We start from the raw sequence: 23,536 nt of genomic DNA on the forward strand, positions 1-23,536 counted from the left end.
AAGGTAGTTTCAGAATTAGGGCTTCTAATTGTGAGATTTCTAATCTGGAGATGGAGATTCACCTTAACCAACCAATTTCATAGTGAAAGTCAAAATAGAAGTGTGTAACTTAACTTTTAAGTGAGTAATTGAATGCTTGAATGCTTGAATTATGTGGGAATTGAACTTCCCGTGATTATGCTATAAAAGGAGACTTGTTAATACACTAGTATGTTCTGAAAAATACATGTATAATTTCAATATTCTTTAGTGCTCATTTTTCCTTTGAATATAATACTTAGGCTATAATGAATAATATTTGAAAGAAAAGTAAATATTATATTTTACAAATTTTTAAATTTAAATTTGCCTACATGGTTGTTGTAAGATTTTTGAAAATATAGTCTTATTTTATGTGTATTCAAATATCAGTAATGAGTTATGAAGAATATCTTTCAGTAGGAACAGGATTATATGTAATCATTATATAATTACCATGAGGGACACTGTGAGAGGAGTTTACCCTGTGTTAGATATGACAACAGTATTAACAAACTACCCTCAAAATGCCATGTTTTATGTGGGGTAGTAATTTTTGGACGTACAGATTATAGCGTATATAGAGCCAGCTGTGTTTTTACCCTATTAATGGTGGCTAATTCCTGGTCTGTCTTCTATATAGGCCCTTACATCAGTTGTAAATTACAGAGAACCCAAGTCTGTTTGCAAAGCACCTGAATTGGTAAGTTTGATGGTTGCATAAATGTAAACATATGAAAAGTCAGCATTAGAAAATGAAAACTGAGGTGAATGTCAAATTAATTTGTTTTTGTAGCATTTTTTTAAAATGTAGTTGAAATTAATTATTAAAAATAAAAACATATCAACACTGTATATCATTTAGCTTTTATTTAAGGAATGCAGTAGGTCACGTCTGTAGCCTTTTCTTAAGAAATAATTGAAGGAGAAAATATTCCATTTTACAATGTTTGGGTTGGAAAGTATGACTGCTTTAAAATAATTTGCATTACTTTACATGGAGATTTTATTTTATCTGAGATCTAAAGGGAATTTGATGAAAAATGATAACCTTTAAAGGAAACTTGCTTACAAGGTTGTTGTGAGATTTTTAAAAAGTACTTATGTAATGTCAGAAATGACAGAACTGCTCAAAACTCACCTAGGTGTTCCATCAAAACTTAATTACTGGGCTTCCCTGGTGGCGCAGTGGTTGAGAGTCCGCCTGCCGATGCAGGGGACACGGGTCCGTGCCCTGGTCCGGGAAGATCCCACATGCCGCGGAGTGGCTGGGCCTGTGAGCCATGGCCGCTGAGCCTGCGCGTCCGGAGCCTGTGCTCCGCAACAGGAGAGGCCACAACAGTGAGAGGCCCACGTACCGCAAAAAAAAAAAAAAAAAAAAAAACTTAATTACTTATATCATTGCTGTATTGATCATTCAGGGTTGATTAGATTTTTTACTGTTTATAGTTTTTTAAAAATTTCCCTGATGACATATATTTCAAGTTCTTTAGTGCATGTCCATGATTATTAAAACATAAGCTTGAGGATGGCAAAGACTGTGATCTTATTTTGTGTTGTTGCCACTGTGCCTCCTTTGAGAAGGGCCCTCTGAAAGCGTTACTGTCAATTTCTATTTGAGCTCGCTAAGTACTGTGACAACTTGCTGAAGAAATCAGCCAAGGGGATGACAGAGAATGAAGTAGAGGACAAGCTCACGAGCTTTATTACTGTCTTTAAATATATCGACGATAAGGATGTTTTTCAAAAGGTAAGTTGTGAATCGAGAGGTTTTATGTGTCAGCTTTGATTTATTTTTGAACTTTAAATCATCAGAAAGGAAGTAATCTTTTAAAATATTTTTTAATGTAGTTCTACGCAAGAATGCTGGCGAAACGTTTAATTCATGGGTTATCCATGTCTATGGATTCTGAAGAAGCCATGATCAATAAATTAAAGGTACTGTAGGCCTTTGATATGATAGTGTCCTAGAAATTATTCCACTAGCACACAAAGATGTTCACTGTAGCAATATGAGTAATAACAGGAAATAATTCATCAACAGTTGACTGGTTAAATGTAAAGTGGTGTAGTCTCATGGTGGGATATGCAAATGCTGTATTAAAGGACAAAGTCTCTCTATATGTTGATATAGAATCATCCACAAGATAACGTGTTAACTTTACAAAAACCTTGTATTACGTATAAATGAACACACCTAAAATATTCCTTTAAGTACAAGTTTTGTGGAGTGCATTTGAATTTCAGTTCACTTTTATGTCATTTTAGCTTACACACTGATAAGATAAGCAGTTGCTAATTTTATTTATCCTGAGTTTTTCAATAGTTGATAATTTTCCTGTATGGTATACATTGAATATGTGGTCCTTTTTAAATATACCAAAAATAATTTACCCTTTAATTTTTAGAGGTAATGTTAACAAAGCTTTTTATATCCCAAGATTAGAGATCCAGATTTTCTGACCTGGTGATGGCAGAGTTTTGAATAACTTCAAAGAAATAGATTTCTTCATTACTCAGTTAATGGTGTTAAAAATCTGCCTCAGTACCCCTCCTTTTTAACAAATATTCCCAGTTATCTTTCATGTGTATTTGATACTATCTGTAAACATTATAAGGTATCATCTTACATTCAGTAATGGAGCATTTTGTACTGTTGAAATGATATACAGATTTATAGAAAAGTTCTTGTTTTAAAGGGAAATTTGTTGTTTCATGAATATATGTTTTCATTCACTTATTTAATCTGCATTAAAAAAAAAAGGAACTTTTGAAAGGTTTTGAATAGCTGCTTTGGGTCATGAATAATACAGGCCTTTGGTGTAAGTGTACAAGCAGGACCTTTGACCATAGACCTAGCAGTAGCAAAGCATTCTTAATAATCAGTATGGTTTATTGTTTTTGTTTTTAAGTCATATGTTTTTTAAAACTTTCTTTTACAGCAAGCCTGTGGTTATGAATTTACCAGCAAGCTACATCGGATGTACACAGATATGAGTGTCAGTGCGGATCTGAACAACAAGTTCAACAATTTTATCAAAAATCAAGACACAGTAATAGATTTGGGAATTAGTTTTCAAATATATGTTCTACAGGTATGAATATGTGTTTCATTGTGAGCATTTACTAACCATTTCAAATACTCTGATACAAATGATTAATAGATTGATGCCTGATTACCTTTCTTTCAACCAGAATATTATAGCTTCTAAAGTTATATGTTATATTGATCTGGAATGAACCGTGCCTTGATAGTAATGCTGGTGGGTTTTATCAACATTTTGAGGAAGGAGAAAAAGGTGCTTTAGTTGCTTAAATTATTTTATAAACATTTACTTTCAATTGAGATGTTTAACTATTTGACTTTTCTCCTTCTAGGCTGGTGCATGGCCTCTTACTCAGGCTCCTTCATCTACATTTGCGATTCCCCAGGAATTGGAAAAAAGTGTACAGATGGCAAGTTGGCAGAAAATATATTGGAAGACCTAAGGAATTTTAATAATTATCTTCACGTTATATCACTTTAAATATTTCTCCGAAGTCTTGAGGGCTCACGTGATATAAAAATATATTCACAAATTATTGTTATTCTGCCTTGTTATTGTTATTCTTCCTCAGTATCCTCCCTAAAAAGGAGGGTACTGAGGAAGACTGTAAATTATTGTAGTTTCTAATATTAAAACTGAAATGCTAAGGGTGTCAGTTCTTTGTCAAAGCATGTCTCTTATTCTTAGTAAACCTGTTATCTGTCTTAAGTAGTTCTAAATTACAAGGATTTTGATATTATAAGAAAGTTTAGAATCCAGTACTTACAACAATCATTTTCTAATTTTTCATTTGAATATTGAGCCATCTTTATAATTCATTTATCCCTTATAATAGTTATTTTTATTCTGGACTGTAATTTAGGTAAATATATGTAGAATGTGAAATATTCTAGAAAAAATAGATTGAAGCTGGAAAATTCAAGTAAAAATGGCTTTAAAGTGTGACTGAATAGAAACCATAGACTTCTTACCCAAAGCTTTTAAAGAGACTGTGGAGACTACATCTTTAACAGCTGTTGAGATGTAACTTGTACCATACGGCTTAGTCATGTAGTCTTGTAGTCATTGTATCAGGCTGCCGTAACAAAATACCACAGCCTGGGCAGCTTGTGAATGACAGAGATTGATTTCTTATGGTTCTGGAGGCTGGAAGTCTGAGGCCAGGGTGCCAGCACGGTGGGATGAGGGCCTAAGGTGACAGACTTCCTGCTGTGTCCTCACATGGTGGAAGGGGCTAGGAATCTCTGTGGGGTCTCTTTCATAAGAGCACTAATGCCATAGATGAGGGCTCCATCCTCATGATCTAAGCACCTCCCAAAGGCCCCACCTTCTAAAACCATCACATTGGGCGTCAGGATTTCAATAGGAATTTGGGGAGACACAACATTCAGGCCACAGCACTATACAGTTCACTCAAAGTGTACACTTTCATTGGTTTTCAGTATATTCACAGAGCTTTGCAACCACCAGCACCATTTTAGAACATTTTAATTACCCTAAAAGAAACCCCCTACGTATCAGTAGTCACTCCTCGCCTTCCCCAACTCCCTCCCCTCTCCCTAGCCCTAGGCAATCTGCTTTCTTTCTCTGTAGATTTGCCTGTTCTGGACATCTCATATAGAGCTATGTCACGCGTGCTTTTGTGACTGCCTTCATTCACTTTGCAGAAGAATGTCAAGGTCCATCCATGTTTGAGTCTGTGCCAGTAGTTCATCCCTTTTTATTGCCAAATAATATTCCATTGTATGGAGACACCACACTTTATTTATCCATTCATCAGCTGTTGGACGTTTGGGCTGTTTTGACTTTGGGGTGTGTAAGTAATGCTGCTATGGACATTCACATACAAGTTTTTGAGTGGATGAACATGTTTTCGTTTCTTTTGAAACTGACCCTTTTTGATTCTCTAACTCACCAAAGGAGGCTTATCTTTTAATAGTCTTTTACTTGGGCAGTAACTTGAGGTTGTGAACCAGTGAGTTATGCATATGTTTATGAAGTTTAAAATGAAAATGGTATTTCATTACACTATTTACTAGAGATGTTCACAGTGTGTAGTTTGAATCATTACATTATGTATGTATGTTATTTTTGCTTCTTTCAAAATAAGGATTATAAATCAAGTAACACAGTGTAAGCTCCGGAATCATAACTCCTGATTTTAAATGTCTGCTCTTCCGTTTACTGTGCTCTGTGACTTTGTTCAAATAACTTCCGAATTTTTTGTTAACTGATAATACTACTACTCAGAGTGTTAATATGAAGATGAAATATGTAAAGCGCTTAGTCTGGTATATAAGAAGTACTCAATAAATGCTGAAAGTAGAAGTAATAGTTAATAGTGATAGTAGTGGTAATAGCAGAGTAGCCAGGTAGATTTCAAGATACCATGCATAAGGTGGGCTTTCCGAATAGGAGTCTAATTTAGGATTTTCTGCGTCTTTGAAAAGGCATGATAGTGCAAACCATCTTAGAAACTTCATGAAGAAGAGCATTTGTTTGGATGGGCAGAATATGATCCCAGGGCAGGGGATGGGGTAACCAGGTGTAAAGCACTTTGATGTATTTGTGACCAGGCAAGAGAAAGAAAACTGACCCCTCACCTTTGACAGTCTTAAACCTTATTTCTTCTTAAGAGCCTGCTTTTCCAATCGAAATTAAGGGACAGGGTGGGGGCTGGCAGAACTAAAATCTCCTTTTAGTTTGTTATTCTTCTCTTTCTCCTTGAAATAATTATTTGCCAGTAATTATTGGAGTACTGGAATCAACCCCTTAAACTTTATTTATTAACATATGACCTTCCCCAGGTTCCAGTGTCCTCATTTACAAACAGGAAGTGGGTTTCTTTCTGACTATAAATTATGATTCCAAGCATATCATTCTCTCAGTTTGGACTTTCTCTAATTACCAGTAGAGGGAGTTTGTCCTTAACATTTCTCCTAGTAAATCCAAGTTTTCAGCCACATAAGAATGAAAATCCATCTGTGTATTTATTATTTTATTTTTCACATGTAAATTAATTCCCTTTGCTTTAATGGTCGTCTAGATATTTCCCATCTTTCCCTTAAATATAGCTGTTTATCAGAAATCACATCCATTTTACACGTATCTTAAAACCATGGAAATTAAGCTTTAATTGAAAGCAATTTATTTTGGGGACTTCCCTGGCGGTCCAGTGGTTGAGACTTTGCCTTCCAGTCGGGGCAGGTGGGGACGCAGGTCGATCCCTGGGTGGGGAGCTAGGATCCCACGTGCCTTGGGGCAAAAAAAACAGAACATAAAACAGAAGCAATAGTGTAACAAATTCAATAAAGACTTTAAAAATGGTCCACATCAGAAAATCTTAAAAAAAAAAAAGTACTTTATTTTGCATATTAGACCAGTATATCTTAAATCTACTTTTGTACGTGGTCCACAAACCTGAATAATAACTAAAGAAATATAAGGTAGTGTATATTAGTGCAGCTCTCTGTTTGAAGCGAATACGCTCATCAAATATGAAACATTCATTTTTAAGGCCCCTTGAGTTTCAATTAATGCCCTCAAATGGTATTTGAAAGATGCTCTCTGTTAGCCTGATTATTATAACTATTAAGCCTGACTTTAACATGAGAAGTTTAGTCAAGGTATATTTATTACTAATAAACTTTGATAACACAGTTATTTAATGATATCGTTAAGCAAGATGTTACAACTTTTGTCTTTTAATACCAGATGAATTGATACTACTCTCATTTGGAACTGAATCTTTTTGTTCTTGACTAGCTATGGATATGAGAATCTTTATAATCAGATTTTAAATTTAAGGATAAAGGAATGCTTTCTTTGGCATATTGATATCATCAATAAAACTTTAATGATGGTACTAGTTGCTAGGGCTATAAAGAGGTAAAGCATGTGCTTTCAGAGCTTGGAATATACATCCTAAAGCTAGTTTTGCACTTACATAATTTGTAAAGAGCATTTTAAACTTTGGTTTTCTCAGTTTCAAAAATGTTTTATTTTGCTTTTGTCCATAAATTCCTTATAAATGTTTCATAATTACAAATTGTATAGTAGTAATTGAATTTTATTGACACCCAGGGAGATTATTAGTCAGAGCATACCTCTGGGATCCTTTTATGCCATACTTTGATTTTTTTCTTCGTCTAGATTAGGACCAGGCAGAAAATCATGAGTATTCCCGGTGCCAGTCATTTCCTATTTATCATGCCAAAGGGCTGGTGAATTTGCTCATAGAGGAGAATGCTGCACCATTGGAGGGAAAAAATGCTCAAGTTTCAGCTTCCCAGGACTATCTTGGAATAAATTGCTAAAAGAATTCACCAGTTCTCCTGGCTGGCAGCTGTGAACTTTTGTTGTAAGGAGTGGGCATAGTGCAGCTTACAGGTCAAATGTTGCTGATTGCTTTATTTAAACTTCATTTTGAAAGTACAGAAAGTAAAGTTTGAAGTACAGATAAAAGCTTTAGGTATATCACATATGGCTCGTCATGCTAAAAGTATGTCCACAATTCTGAATTGTGATGTGATGAATATATTTATTTTTCAGTTTTATATGGAAGTTGAGTTTTTACCTTTTTTACATTTCAGTATCATTTTCTCGCTGTAGATTATGTACTAGCTCTTTAGAAGATATGAACTCTCTATTTTTTGGACTGATGTCCTACATTCAATCTGAGGGAGGAATTTTTAAAATTTTAAAGCTATGTTAATAGAATGTTAAATTTAATTTTTCACAATAATGTCAACAAAAGATACAAAGACAGGCCTGTGAAGCTTTGCTTGTATTAGTGTTTGACTGTATGTGGAAGTTAAATTGTGGATGTCACTTTTGGAGTGATCACTGATATTATTCAACCCGTCCATTCAGCAAGGGTATATGTTGGCAAATAGGAGACTAGAAATGAAGGTTTGATTTATATTTTCATGTTGAAATGCGTATGGTAGTGGTTTTGGTCAGGGATTTTATTTATAAAGTCCAAATTGATATCATTCAAAATGATAATTTCTGAATTTATACAAAAAGTTAAATTTGCAGGGCTGTGGTTTGGTGGAAAGAACCACAGACAGGGTTTTAAGTGAAAAGAGCTGGCCTGATATTTATATGATCTTCGTCAGGAACTTGCATAGATGTGTTTTCTCATCTGTAAAATGAGTAAATATACCAGATGGGCTCTAATGTCTTCTCTAACATGAATTTTTTTTACTTTTTTAGTGTAGTGATAGCCAAGTAAGTTAGGTTGTAGAAGCTGAAAATAATTTGATTCCTTTTTTCTTTTTTACAGTTTGAATTATTTTACAGCCAGCATTTCAGTGGAAGGAAGCTTACATGGTTACATTATCTTTGTACAGGTAAAATGCATTTAATTATATCTAGTTTAATGAAATTTACCTGATATGATTATGTTAAAAATTTGGAAATCGATTTCATAGGCCCTAATTGTAGTTGTTGTTTTTTTCCTGATTTTAGTTTTTAACGTTTTCTTCTTCATCTTCCTTTCTGGTTACCATTAAAGCAACTAATAATGAAGTTCAAGTGAAGCATTTTTTTTCTTTTAATTTGCATTCCTTTTATTATGAGTAAAGTTGAGCACGTTTTTATATGGTTAAAGCAAGTGCAGCATTTTTAATAGTGTTTTATAATTATGCTACTTATAAGGAGTTTCTGAATTTTATAATGGTTTCCTATATTTCTGTAACAAATCACTTTTTATAGATACTAGGAATTTTATTTAGAAAGCCAGGCTTGATGAAACATATCTTAAAAACCTCTTCTCTCTAGATATGGCAGATATCCTCAAAAATTTCATTAACTATTATAGCATCACAAGGAGACCTAACCATTTGATTTTTATTTGTGGTACTGTAGTGAACGGCAGTAGTAAACGCTTTTTCCAGAATGTCCCAATTAACTTCCAGTACTTTCCAGTTTTAGAAAAGTTTAATCAAAATCTAATCATTTCCTTAGCTTCTTCCTGGAACAGTGGGGTCTACTAATTGGAAAGTAGGATTAATACTTTGAGTGATTGGAGCCTCTATTCAGTTTCTCTAAGCTGCCTGAAGATGTTAGCCAAAGCAAACACTCAGAATTTCTCTACTTTTGCTAAAGCTATGCTTTGAAAAGTACATTAAATCAACTTTCTCTTTGTATAAGAGGGAAAGGATGGCCATGTATGTTAATGTCTCTTAGAAATGGTACAAGAAAATCTGATTAGTTGCCATACCTTTATTTAGGAAATTCACTCACCTAAGAGAAATTTCATCTAAGTAGTTTCTTGTAAGTACCATTTATTTGACTACTTTATATTTGGAATATGATGTCTCATTTTGTTAGTAATACATATTAGTACATAATAATTAGTACATAGTAATATATATCTTTACAAGTTTATGTTTATTGAACAAATTGGGCATTTTAATTTTTTCAGTAGTTTGTGAAATAAAGAGATGTTCATTGATATTCTTAGTGGTCGCTTAGTAGTTGGCCTTTAATTTTACATCTATTGTGAATTTTTTATATTCTCATTTAGTAAATATAATTGATTTTAAGGAAAAAAACATTGCTGGACCAGTGTTTTAATGTATTTGGATTAAGTTTACTTTTACTTCCCCTAAATATCTATCTTGGGGAGTTTAAACTCCTTTGCATTACCTCAGCAATAATCATTCTGTCTCCTAAAGTAGTTTTAATGAGGGATTTACTATTTTGGTGTTTGGCAACTAGTTATATATTCAGATTAAGATATTATTGGTGAGAATACTTCTTTGGTGGTCCTGTGTACTTGTGTTGCATTACATCAGAAGGCACGTGGTGTCAGACTGTCCCACTGTGAGAGGCAGTAAAGTGGTCACTTGGTTGATTGAGGTGATGTTTCCATTGTGAGGAGACCTTTTCAATTAGCAGGTGATATGAGGGGTGACACTTAGGTCCCAAATGAATACCATCTTCCAGGAACAACTGTATCTGATGGTTGTAGCATCCACTGGTGATCATTGCTTGAATCAGTTATCTTCTTCCTGGTTGCAGATCAGTGATACTCTGTCATGCACTCAGCATTTAGTAGCTGACATTCTTCTGTAAAAAAAACTTTCCCTTAGAGACTAGGTTGCTGATAGGTAGTAGAGGAGTAACTTGGATTAAAGTATTGTGAGAGTTCTGCCTACTCTTTATTTCTGGTAATTGTTAATGACCAATTCAATTATGGTTGTCTGATTTTTCAAGTATGTATGTATTGGAATGTTTTATTCTAGCTTGCAGGTTCTTAAAGTTTGTCAACCTATTCTGAAGGTTAAATGACCTCTTTGTCATTTTCCTTTTCTATTTACACAGCAGTAATTAAGTGAATCATCCAGATTTGGGATTTCCTTTCCTTCCTCCACCCCTTCCGCAGTCTTTCCAGCCATGAGCTGAGTAATAAGAGAGTGGTGCTGAAAAAAAGTGGAAAGAGGTCCATGTACCCCGACACCGATAATTTATTGAAAAATAGCAAGAAAAAGTCATAAAACACAACTAACAAGTTTTCCTGTTTTTAAGGGATGCAGAGTGGATTTGATATCAGTAAATGATACTTAGACCCCTTACTTGCATTGTCTCCTAATGCTCTTTGGGTTCTTGTGGCAGAAGCCTCATTCTGTTTCCAAACCCATGGTAGTACATTGCAACATCTGTGACAGCTAGGTGATGGTCCTAGCTTAATCATGTAGGTGCTTGAGGCATTATTTTATACTTGTTTCTGGGATATGATTAAGCAGTCATTGCACAAATGGTGTAATGCAGTTTACATGATGTTTTTTTTTTTTTGCCTCTCACCGTGTTTTCTAAGCTTTAATGTTGAGATGAGGCTCTTAAAGTGCTCTTTATACTAATTGTTAGTAGGACAGTCCTAATGACTGTAGTCTACGTAAACTCTACATGAATTGGATATTCCAATTAATTAAACTTCCTTTCATGAAAATTCAGAGATTAGGAATTTTTTCTCTAGGTGTTCCTATCCAAATAATTTTGAAAAATATTTCTGAATATCAGTTTTTAAAAAAATAAGTCGAGGCATAATGCAAGTTAGCATAGGCATCTGTGTGGTCATAGTAAGCTGGAGAATTGACTTATATCCTTTAAAGTCTTTAATTACATAATGAATTAATATATATTATTAAATAATAAAGGAAGCACACAATCTTGATCAGAGTTACTAATTACCACTACTAACAGGGAGAATGCAGCCTCTGGGGTAAGTTCATGTAACATACAGCTTCCTTGAGTTAAAATATAGAGCCCTAAAACCAAATCTCATGCTGATATAGTTTATAATTCATTAACAGTCAAATAATGCAGCATGTGTGTGTGTGTGCTTGTGTAAGAGAGAGAAAGAGAAATACAATCACTAAACCATAACTTTATTCTTTAGGAAGCAGTTCTTTGACTTGCATTAACTGTTTTTACATGTTGCAAATGCATAACTGTTTTACACACTGTTTGTTAACAAGCTCTTCAGTGTGCTGCCCCCTGGAATGGGTAGAACTGTAGTTGGCCTAAGCCTGATGTACCTTTCTAGCTCTCAGGGTAGTGTAGGGTCCAGAACATTGTTATTCCATCAACTATTTCAACAAAATAATGCATCTGCCTGTTTGTCTCTCTTCCCATTTGTGTTTGTTCCTAGAAAATTACTGGGGAGAAAAACATTATTTATGAAACAAAATAGCATTGTTATATTTTGGCAGAAATTATGGTTTAGACACTTTAGTACAGGTGTCCTCCTGTATGCTTGAACCTTCCCTGGGGTAGATGAGATACACACACAGGAGGCAGTTGCTGGTAGCAGGCTATCATGCTCTCCCTTTGTCTGTCTGTTTCTCCTCCTACTTCCACCTCTTCTTACTTTTTTTCTGCCTGAGTCTTAGCCTTCCTATTACTATTTAAAGACATTGTTTGAGCTTACTGGTAATGTTATGATAGCTTAACCATGATTTATACTACATACTCAAAACTAAGAGCCGTCCCCTCCATCCCCCCCACCCCCGCAAACAGATGATTACATTGCTGGCAGGAATAGCTTTGCAACAATTTAACCAAGAGTTCTTGGTTCACTCTTTCAGGAGAAAATATCTGAAATAAACAATTATTACTGAGGTAATTTTGGAATGCTTCTTTGAATGATGAGTTTATTGTCACAATTTTGTTTTAATTGTAGGTGAAGTTAAAATGAACTATTTGGGCAAACCATACGTAGCTATGGTCACAACATACCAAATGGCGGTTCTTCTTGCCTTTAACAACAGTGAAACCGTCAGCTATAAAGAACTTCAAGACAGCACTCAGATGAACGAAAAGGAACTGACAAAAACAATCAAATCATTACTCGATGTGAAAATGATTAACCATGATTCAGAAAAGGTATGGGGTAATAGTTCAAGGAATTTAAGCATTATAAGTATTAAAGCTTTTTCATGGGATGTTTGCAGTTTTAAAAGTAAGGTTATAATTGTTAATGCCCTTTGTTCTTTGAGAAGCACTCGAATCAGCTACATTACTTCAGGCTCCTTATGGCCAAGAACTTGAGGCGTCACAGAGAAGGCTGTCTAAGTTGGTACTCGTGTGCCCTTTATAGATTGATCTTATTTGTCCTATACTGTGACAGTTTACTGAAAAATTATTAAAGACTTGACAGCAGAAGGATTCTGGTTAATTGAGGTTTTAAAACTGTAGTCTGTCCTAAATCTTGCTGGGTTTTTTCCCCCATATGTTTAGTTAATATTTAATTACATGGTTCTGTGATAGGAAATGACAGCCTGTTGATGTCTATTTATACGCATATTTAATATGTGTAACTCCATCTCAGGTGCTGTCACTCTCATGTCCCTGAATTTCAGGACTCAACTAACCCCCATATATATATATATATATATATTTTTTTTTTTAAATTAATTTGTTTATTTTTGGCTGCATTGGGTCTTCATTGCTGCATGTGGGCTTTCTCTAGTTGTGGTGAGCAGGGGCTACTCTTCATTGAGGTGCGGGGGCTTCTCATTGTGGTGGCTTCTCTTGTTGCGGAGCACGGGCTCTAGGTGCACGGGCTTCAATAGTTGTGGCACACAGGCTCAGTAGTTGTGGCTCATGGGCTCTAGGGCACAGGCTCAGTAGTTGTGGTGCATGGGCTTAGTTGCTCCGCGGCATGTGGGATCTTCCCGGACCAGGGCTCGAACCCGTGTCTCCTGCATTGGCAGGTGGATTCTTAACCACTGTGCCACCGCACAGTGGAAGTCCAACCCCCATATGTTTTTAATATCTGTCCTGAGAATTAGCAAGCTGATAGTATATTCCTTTTTTCTTTATAACTTTTTTTTCTAGTAACATGTTTTTGTTTTTAAAGTATGTCTTGGATATTTAAATGGTTAAAAAAGCAACAGATATGGGTTAAATTTCCTGCTTCAGATTATTGTGCCGATAAGAAAAAAGTCTTGTAAATGATGCTTCATTTTAATTTTGGTTCATGGCCTACGACTTATTTCTCTCATGAGTTCATTTTGCTAATGATGACTTTCGTAGCCTATAATTGAACAGCTCTAAATGGCATATATGCTGAAATTCAAATCAAGCTTTTCTTAATTTTGAGAAACGATTAATTTTTCTGACTTCAGAAACTTAACAAAATATTAAGTTCTTAATATTAAGGTTTTAATTAAGTCAATGAATTATAAGTAAAAGTTTTTAAGTTTAAAATTTTAAGTTTAAATTTTTAAGCTTAAGTGCCTAAAAAGTTAAGTATTTTTCTAAAGCGTGTTATTTTTACTGCCCAAAAATGTACAAAATAAATATTGATAGGTTGTTTGCACATTAAATTTTAATTATGAATCTGGCATTCTTTAATAGAGTTTCTTTGGCTATTATTGAGAAAGTGCCATCTGCCAAGTGCTTCGTGGTCCTGCTGGTGGACAGATTCCACCGTATGACATGCGTGGCTTTCTTAAGCCCAGTAGAGCTTAAGAGCTAAAAATTGGCTTAACAACTTCCACTTGAGAAAAGTCCACTCGCTTTTGGCAGAGTGAATAAAATGGGTGTTGAGGGCTGATGTCAGAATCACACCGGGGTGGTGAGGAAGTGATGCTTGTGTGCCATTGGAACCAGTTGGCTTCTCTAGTCAGGTTATTTTAATTGGTATTTTGTTACTGCAGCATTCCAAAAAAAAAAAATTTGGTTGTTTGGTTTTTCAAAATGTGATGGAAAACTTATGAGCCTCGCTATTTCATAAAAATTTAAATGTTAAAATTCTGTTTAAGCCAATGAGCTTGACTCTCGTCAGATTTATCTGGTGGTCATGTATTAAACAGTTGGGCCAGAAAATAGCTTTATTCTAAACCTAAGCTGATTGAAATTCTATCAAGCATAAAATTAGGAAAGAATTGTTTTTTCCTTCATTGTTTGACAGAAGACAATTATTTTTCTCTTAAATAATATTTATAATGTAAAAGATTACGAGAGTTGAGTCTTTTTTCCTTGGTCATTATTTAATTTCATGGCATATTATTTGCAGCAATTGTTATTTAGTGATTTTATTTTTATAAATGTAAATGAATTATTTTTAATTGTAGGAAGACATTGATGCAGAATCTTCATTTTCATTAAATATGAACTTTAGCAGTAAAAGAACAAAATTTAAAATTACTACATCGATGCAGAAAGACACACCACAGGTAAATGCTTTCTAATGTCGTTTCTTTTGGAAATATTTAAGCATTGGACTTTACAAGTGGTAATATTGAGACCAATGCAAAACTTTTCATATCAAAATTATGATACATCTTCTCTGGTTTATTTTTTGCATTGACTAACCTTATAAACAGTATTTTAGATTTTAAAAACAGTAGTATAATGAGTATCTTAGGGAAAAGCTATCGTAGTTTAGTCATATTTGCTCTTTTGTTTTTGTTTTTTTCTCCCAGTTTTAATAATTGTCACATAGCACAGTATAAGTTTAAGCAGTACAGCATAATTTGACTTACCTACATCATGAAATGATTATCACAGTAAGTTTAGTGAACATCCATCATCTCATATAGATACAAAATTAAATAAATAGGAAAAAAACTTTTCATTGTGATGAGAACTTGTAGGATTTCCTCTCAACAGCTTTCATAGATAACACAGAGCAGTGTTAATTGTATTTATCATGTTTACATTCCATCTCTAATCATCATTTATCTTATAATTGGGAGTTTGTACCTTCTGACCCCCTTCATCCAATTTCCCCTCTCCCCACCCCCACCCCCTGCCTCTGGTAACCACAAATCTGATCTCTTTTTCTGTGAGTTTGTTTGTTTTTGAAGTATAATTGACACTGTGTTAGTTCTTGTTACACAACATAGTGATTCAATATTTCTGTACATTTCAAAATGATCCCCATGACCGGTCTAGTTACAATGTGTCACCATACAAAGATATTACATAAATTACTCCACACTGTACATTCCATACCCATGACTCATTTATTTTGCCACTGGAAGTTTATAACTCTTAATCTCCCTCACCTATTTTTCTCTTCCCCTCATCTGCCTTCCTTCTGGCAACCACCTGTTTTTTCTCTGTATCTGTAATTCTGTTTGTGTTTTGCTGTGTTCGTTCATTTGTTTTGTTTTTCAGATTTCACATATATGTGAAATCATACAGCATATGTCTTTGTGTGACTTATTTCACTTAGCATAATACCCTCTAGGCCCATCTATGTTGTTGCAAATGGCAAGATTTCATTCTTTTTTTATGGCTGAGTAATAGACCATTGTGTATATATATCATGTCTTCTTTATCCATTCATCTATTGATGGGCCTTAGGTTGCTTCCATATCTTTGCTATTGTAAATAATGCCACAATGAACATAGTCATATTTGCTCTTAAACTGTATTAGCATATATGGATTTGCTTTGTATTCTTTCCAAAAATTTCTACCTTGAATAGTAATATAATCTCATATTTTTCATTTGTAAAATATCAGAAGGTTTTACAACACATTTTTCAAAGAAAAGTTGTAGAAAATGCTTCTCAAACTTTCCTGTGCAAATGAACCACGGGGGATGGTGTTAAAATTCAAATTGTGAGCTTGTTGGTCTGGAGTGGGGTCCGACCCCGGGTGAGCCGTTTGCACGGTGAACATCTGCTGTTGCTTGTTTCATCTCAGCAGCAGTTGTTCTGGGGCAGCCTATTCATATCACTGAAGTTTCCTGATTGCCTCCTATGTGCCACCCTGACCTTGGGCTCGGGGCAGGATGTGAAGGTATCAGAGATAACAGGCCGCTCCAGGGACTTACTCCCCCATGGGAGACAAATGTTAATTGCTGTTAAATTTGAACCCTAAAATGTTCAAGATCTCATTTTCCTGTAGGCTAACGATACTAATTTGTAATATGGATTGTATTTTCTCTTTTAAAAGCTGTTATGAGATCCCTACTGATGTGGCATTGCCTGCTTGTGCCTCTCCTCCACTGTCTTTCCTTGAGCTCCATGCAGAGAGGCCCTTCTGGCCCATCCTTGCTGGCTTCTCTGCTGGAGTCAAATGGAGCCCTTCACAGCTCTTGCCCTTGAAGCCTGCTCCAGTGTGCACTTGGAGCCAGTTACTAAAGTCTACAAGCTTTGTGGTATAAGTTTTTACTCATTGATAGGACAGCAGTCTTGAAAACTATTACTCTGTGTCACTTAAGTTCTCCTTTATTGACTACTTGCACTGAGTACAATTTACAGTAGTGTTCATTTTTTAAAAAATAACCTTCCAACTTTAAGTTAAGAAATTATACATAACTCACTGTAAATATTCTTTTGGTAATGGTTATGTTATATTGGGCACATAATTGTATAATTTGACTCTCAGTATTGATTGGAGATTTATTTAAACTCACAAATAAAATGAGTTAAAAACAAGTGCAGTGAATTAATGTCTCATTGGCTTTTTTTGTCCTTGTAAAACAGGAAATGGAGCAGACGAGAAGTGCTGTAGATGAAGATCGGAAAATGTACCTCCAAGCTGCTATAGTTCGTATCATGAAAGCACGAAAAGTACTTCGGCATAATGCCCTTATTCAGGAGGTAAAAGGGGGAAAAGTCCTCAAGACCTCTTGGGGCAGAGGGTATTAGGATTAGGAATGTTTCTTTGTGAAGATGTTACAGAAATAATACGACTCCCAAATAACATAAAGAAATGCTTCATTACTTAATGAGAACAGTACTCACTTAAAATTTCAGTATTAAACTCATGTTTGAATTTAGAGGTCTAAGTCTTACCGATTCAGTCTTGTGTCCAGTTATTGAAGGACATGGACCACATCACACACTCACTCGTTCCATGAATACACGAGCATCTACCATGTGTGGAGCACCGTGCTGGTCACCATGGGGTGCAGAGCAGCTCAGGATGTGGCTCCTGCTGTTTTGGAGTTCCGTCTAGTAGGCAAGAAACGCGTTATTGAAATAATATGGGAGTAAATATAAAATTACACTCACATGCAACAAAGAAAAGGTATACGGTAGCATGAGAATGTGTATAAAGGTCTTGACATGGGGGTGTGGCAGAAAGCTTTCCTGAGCAGGTGTTACTTCAGCTAAGAGCTGAAAGTTGAGTAGGGGTTGAGTGGAAGCTTGAGGGATGTATATGAGTAGTTAGATAGATGAATTAGTTTATGGTTTAATTTAGTTATATATGACTATTATTTTATTTTGCTGTATCCATGTTCTTCACAGTTTTTATCCCTTCACAACATAAAGGTCGGGCTTTTTCCTTAGTTTGCATAAAAAGTTATTTGCTCCAGTGCCCCCCTGGTGAGAAGAGCACTTAAACATCCGTGTCTCTCCCACAGGTGATTAGCCAGTCAAGAGCTCGGTTTAACCCTAGTATCAGCATGATTAAGAAGTGCATTGAAGTTCTCATAGACAAACAGTACATCGAACGCAGCCAGGCGTCAGCAGATGAGTACAGCTACGTAGCGTGACGCGCGCACCCCCGGTGTGGATGTGAGAAGGTCATTGCCATCGCCATCCGGTGTGTCCTGTGGGAGAAAGCAGGCCTGTGCCTCCATAATTTGGCCATTTGGCAGCCCCTGTTTCTCTGCTGTTTACAACATCACCAGTGCCACGTCATGAGCGTCAGAGAAAATGCCTAGAGATATTTCAAGCTCATGTCATTATGACATTTCTTAAAACTTTATTAAAAAAGAATGAGTGAAGTATTGCTGAAATGTGGAAATTTGGCTGGGTACCATGCTTTTTCTCCCCTTCACGTTTGCAGTTGATGTTTTTTTTTTTTTTTTTTTTAAATGTATCTTAAAGGACATAAGATAAAAAACTTAAATATTGTAATATGACAGATAACCTAATAATTGTATCTACATTAAAATGACAAACATGATATTGCTGCTTGTCAAATAAAAAAATAAAGAAATAGAATGCCTTTTTTATGTGGATGGAATATCACAAAATAATACATATAAATGTCCGTGAGTTTTCAAAGCAGCTCATGCAACTTTAGTTGCATTTGTATCTGAACAGTGTAATTCACTTATACTCCTATTTAAATCCTACATGAAAAACGTCTAGATTGTTGTTTTTGAATGCATAAAGATGCATTCACCATAAAGAATGTTTTATTTTTATGGATTAGAACTACATTGGATTTGAGCATTTTGAATAGTGAGATTTAATTCCATCAAGAGTTTCTGGTGGTGTCCTGCTGCAGCTCAGAACCAAAAGTGAGGGGAATGTGTGTGACCTCACATGTGGCTCAGAAAGACTGTCATTCAAAGGTTGTCTTACTTTTGTTGCCACAGTGTGTCAGTTCTAATGTAGACTAATGCCCCGCCTCTGCTGCTTTCCCTTCTCCCTTCCTCTGGGTTGTAGGTGGTCTTGTGTTCCCGGTGTATTCCTCCCATACTCCTGCCTGCCTGTTACCCTTCCACCCCCTACCACGTTCACACTAGAGTCACTCTCCGACGTCACAGGTGTTCTTAGCAGTGCATAAGCTAAACACTTTTCTTTTTTTTTGGTTTTTTAATCTGTGTGATGCGTTACACCAGCTGCCACTTGCCTAGACATGAAAGTCCATTATTTTGTTTATTATATATATCAACAGCACCATTAGAATGCTCTGGTCTGTTTTCATATTTGTTATCTATCTACCCTTCCCCCACCACAACACACACATACAATTTCTTTTAAGCTGAGATATTTTAAAGCATATCCTACATGTATCATTTCACTTACAGTACTTCAGTTTATATCTCTAACAGAAAAGGCCTTTAAAAAAAACCACAACCACAGTTACTTTGCTACACTTAACAAATAAACAGTAACTTCATATCACTTAATATAGGGTCCATATTCAAACTTCTCTTATTGTTGCAAAAATGGCTTTTCAGTTGGTTCGTTTGATGGCACTTCTAACTCACGTCTCTTAAGTGTTTAAAAAATCTACTGAGCTTTTAATGACTTCTATACTGTATTTCTCATTTTCCCTTTTTTCCCCCAGAGAGAAAATAACGGCAAACCATGTAATACTGTACGTCCACTGTCAAAAAAACAAACCTTTGTTTTTATAACTTGATAAAGTTTTCCAAATTGATTCCTTTTTTTCTTAAATATTTATAAATGTTAAATTAAGTCTTATCCTGATGCCTAATTGTCAAGAAAATATATTGAAAAATGGACAAAATACTTGTGCTGAGGTCGACGGAAGTGACTGACAGGAGTTGTTGTCCCACCCTTTTCCCCATTGCACCTGAAAGGAGACATATTGGAGACACGCTTGTCATGCCCTTCACCGAGCCCGCTCCCGAGAGGGCGGTGAGTAGGATGGGTTTAGCGCACTTTCTGCGGGGGAGCAGGAGCTTGGGAAGAGCTGAGGCTGTCGGGTGGGGTCAGGCAGTGGATGTCACGGTGCCAAACCTTGGCACACAGCTCTGTGCGTGGTGCCCAGTGCTGTGGGCAGGAGGGGTCGGAGCGACAGAAGGGCAAGGCGAGGGAGGAGAGGAACGGCTCTCAACGCTGTAGCTTAGAAAACGAAAAGAACGTGACCAAAACTTTCAGAAGCTAAAAAAGAAATCCTAAAGACTGAGGTGGTTAACATGTGAGCCAGGGATGTATTTTACAACCAAACAATGTGCAGCTCTTGTCAACACTTTGCTCTTTCCTTTCGAAACCAGATATTTGCATCGCTGCTGGAGGTGCAGGTTTATCCTAGGGTTTGCTCCAATACTTTACGAGAATTGCCTTAATATAAACAAAAGGATAGACACTCTGGGGTTTGTGTTTTACGTTATAACTTACGATCTTGATAGGATTTTATAACTTGTGTATGCCGTAATGCTATAACTTTCCTGTTAATTGTTTTTAAACCCTTATTGAAGGCAGACTGTGGCTGGTGCTTCCACATCTTATTTGTTTGATCTTCAGACAATCCTGTTAAATAGGCAGCGTTCCTCTCTTTTCACAGGTGAGGAAACTAAATGTAGAGTGTTTTCCAGGAGTCATTGCCAGAAACCGCAGAACCTGAATTTAAAACCCAGGTAGGGGCTTCCCTGGTGGCGCAGTGGTTGAGAGTCCGCCTGCCGATGCAGGGGACACAGGTTTGTGCCCCGGTCCGGAAAGATCCCACATGCCATGGAGAGGCTAGGCCCGTGAGCCATGGCCGCTGAGCCTGTGCATCCAGAGCCTGTGCTCCGCAACAGGAGAGGCCACAGCAGTGAGAGGCCTGCGTACGGCAAAACAAACAAACAAACAAAAAACCCAGGCAGGACTGTGGACCTAATAAATACAGTCTATTTATATAGAGTAGCCTGTGCATTAGATAGAAATAACTTCATGTTGTACATGAAGAATAGTTTTTCCTGACTTTTCAGAATAAAAGTTTGTGTCTAGTTAATTTGTGATATAATAAACATTTTCTATTTTAGTTTCTTAAGGTACTTATTTAAGCTGTAAATATACATGGTTAAGTGACTTGGCTCAAAACTGATTCATGGCAGAGAGTACTTGTGAATTTAATATTTTACATTCACATGCACAAGTATAGAACATTTATTTCAAGTGCATATATTAAATGCAAGCCTGTTTTCAATTAGAAGTTTTTGAGCTCTATGGTAGCAATGGGTAATTTATTGAGCTCTTAATTTTTGGTCCCTAGGACAGATTCTTGGTTGAGCGAGATCAGAGTAAAGATGTGAGCTTTCAAAATACTACTCCTAAGGGCAGTTGTAAATGCGCCGTCGCTAAATGAGTGGAAATTAATACAGAAAAGCTCACTGGTTGAAGATTGGTATGTTCATGGAGCATACCTTAGGCTGAAGCAGTTAAATCAGGCAATCCTAGGTGAGACGTAAGCCCCATTGGTTGGAGTTCGTTAAAGGTGGGGCTTCACTGATGGGCAGGAATGATTTTGACCTGCTGTGACTGTGCCCCCTGGGAAATAAAAGGTTTTCCTCCCCAGCCTTCATCCATTGTTCAGGCAGTCCCCCTTCCTTTGTCACCTAACAGCCATGCCCTGGGGCCAGCTCTTGTGTGGGTCCCATTGCTGCAACCAGCAGCAGCCAAGATACGGTCTGTGCCCACGTGGAGCGTTTAGACTTGGGACAGTCGGACGTGAACATGCCATTCCAAGTGTAGGTGCTCGCGAAGGGAACTCCTGGCTCTCGGAGGAGGTCTTGTAAGAGAAGTTGAAAGGCAGAAAAAGGCAGGAGCGTGCAGGGGCAACAGCATGGATCCCGAGCGGATCCAGAATACCTGTGTGCCTGAGCGGCTGGTGTCTACGTGGGTGAACTCCATTTGCGTGAAAAGAAAAAAGATGATGGTCATGTTTTCTTAGGTGGTGGGTGCATGAATATTCCTTTAATTATGGTGTGTAGTGTATATATTTCTATTTTTGGTGTTCGTGAACTGTTTCAGAGTATTTGCAAAGTTCAGTGGGAAATGGCTACGCTGCTTTCGTGTGCAGAATGGACTCTGGAGGGAGGGCGGAAGTCAGTCGTGTGAACGCAGGAGGCCTGGGCAGAAGCGGCCGTTAGGAGAGGAGCAGTGGCGCCCTCTAGAGGGGGCAGTGGATAGAGCTGACACCACTTCCCAGTGAGTTGGGTGAGCGAGGAGAGGGGTGAGTGAGATGACCCCAGACTCTTTCTTGGCTGTCACAGTGATGCCATCCAGTGAGATGGGGGACCTGGACGGGGCCAGGGTGGAGAAGGAGCGGATGAGCTCTGTTCCAGGCACCTCGCACGCGACGTGCCTGTCGTGCCTGTGAGATAACCCAGTGGAGGTGGTGGTTGTTCGTACCGGCCTGGTGCTCCGCCTTGTAGATGCTCTGAACCTGAACCTCAGAATCCAATCCTGGAGGCTGCTTAATCCGTTCTCACTCCCCTGACTCTTTAGCCCTTGAATTAATGTCCAGGACAAATGCAACTAGAGAGTAACAGACATTTACTACCACACGAATACAGTACATACGTCTTAAATCATGAAAACAAGAATGAACGGGGATGAGAATATCTAGTTGTTTATACACGTTCTAGGGTTTGTCTTCCTAGAACTTCAGATGGTGGTCTTTGTCACCCTACTTGGAGGCGAGGACCCGTTCGTAGAAGCAGCAACATTGAGCCATAAGTCAAAGTGCCATATGATCATTTCTTATGTTCACAATCTTTGTTAGTGTTAGGCATTTACCTAGAGGGAGGAATATACCTGTGTTTTGCGTTCTCCCGGCAACTTTAACGGTACTGTTTTTCAGCAAAAGGAAGAAACCTTTGAGAACCAACTTGTGGAAAAGAACTTAAATAAGAAAGGCAGGGTTTTTTCAATTTTCGTTTATTGTTTTCTTTTTCTCCATTGTTTACTATTTATAGTTACAATAATTGAAGAATTGCAGCCTGTGTTGAGGTTTACAGCCATGGGGAGAGGGGTAAAGTGAGTGGGTTGCTAATTTTATCCTCTGTGGCCAGATCAGTATTTTCCTTGGAAGAACTTTGGTGTTGCAGGAAAACGATGGAAATGTTCTGTGACTTTTATAACCGCCCTGTTTAGGTATCATTACAGGGTGGTACTGTCCCAGCACAGCACTTGATCCTGTGCTGAGAGCCTGACCTTCTCAGAGTGGGTGGGTTTCATTAGTTTGTCTTCTGGGGAAGAAAGGATAGACACAGAGAAGCAAAGATCTACTTTTAGCAGAAATAAGCTGGTTTAACATAAACTGTACCTAACATGTGGCTCAAGGAGGTCACTGATGCAACGGAAGTCCTCTGACAAAGGAAAAGCTGAATAGAAAAAAAAAAAAAGCTGTTTTAGCATTTTAGTCATATACTGCTGAGGTGACTAAATTCAAATCAATGCCGTGCATGGAGGAAATTTCTGAGACGCCGTGTTTAGGCAGTACGTTTAAAAATAACCATCTCTCGATGGTGGCAGCCAAGGAAGATGTGGTTCTCTAGCCACCTGGAGAAACGGTAAACTGGAAATA

General features: G+C 37.0%; 1 protein-coding gene across 3 annotated transcripts in view; it reads left to right on the forward strand.

Annotated features, from left to right (window-relative positions):
* Positions 1–18,371, forward strand: part of CUL2 (cullin 2) — an 83,474-nt gene extending 65,103 nt beyond the window's left edge. For all 3 annotated transcript variants that reach the window (XM_082647563.1, XM_082647562.1, XM_082647564.1), the window contains 10 exons: positions 662–721; positions 1,640–1,768; positions 1,870–1,956; positions 2,961–3,113; positions 3,397–3,474; positions 8,353–8,419; positions 12,256–12,458; positions 14,654–14,755; positions 17,020–17,136; positions 17,904–18,371. In XM_082647563.1, coding sequence (XP_082503689.1) covers positions 662–721; positions 1,640–1,768; positions 1,870–1,956; positions 2,961–3,113; positions 3,397–3,474; positions 8,353–8,419; positions 12,256–12,458; positions 14,654–14,755; positions 17,020–17,136; positions 17,904–18,035 — 1,128 coding nt within the window. In that variant the 3' untranslated portion in view covers positions 18,036–18,371. The remainder of the gene's footprint in view (positions 1–661; positions 722–1,639; positions 1,769–1,869; positions 1,957–2,960; positions 3,114–3,396; positions 3,475–8,352; positions 8,420–12,255; positions 12,459–14,653; positions 14,756–17,019; positions 17,137–17,903) is intronic.
* Positions 18,372–23,536: the final 5,165 nt, after the last annotated feature.

The sequence above is a fragment of the Grampus griseus genome (assembly GCF_964374135.1).
Source record: "Grampus griseus genome assembly, chromosome: 2".
Lineage (NCBI taxonomy): Eukaryota > Metazoa > Chordata > Mammalia > Artiodactyla > Delphinidae > Grampus > Grampus griseus.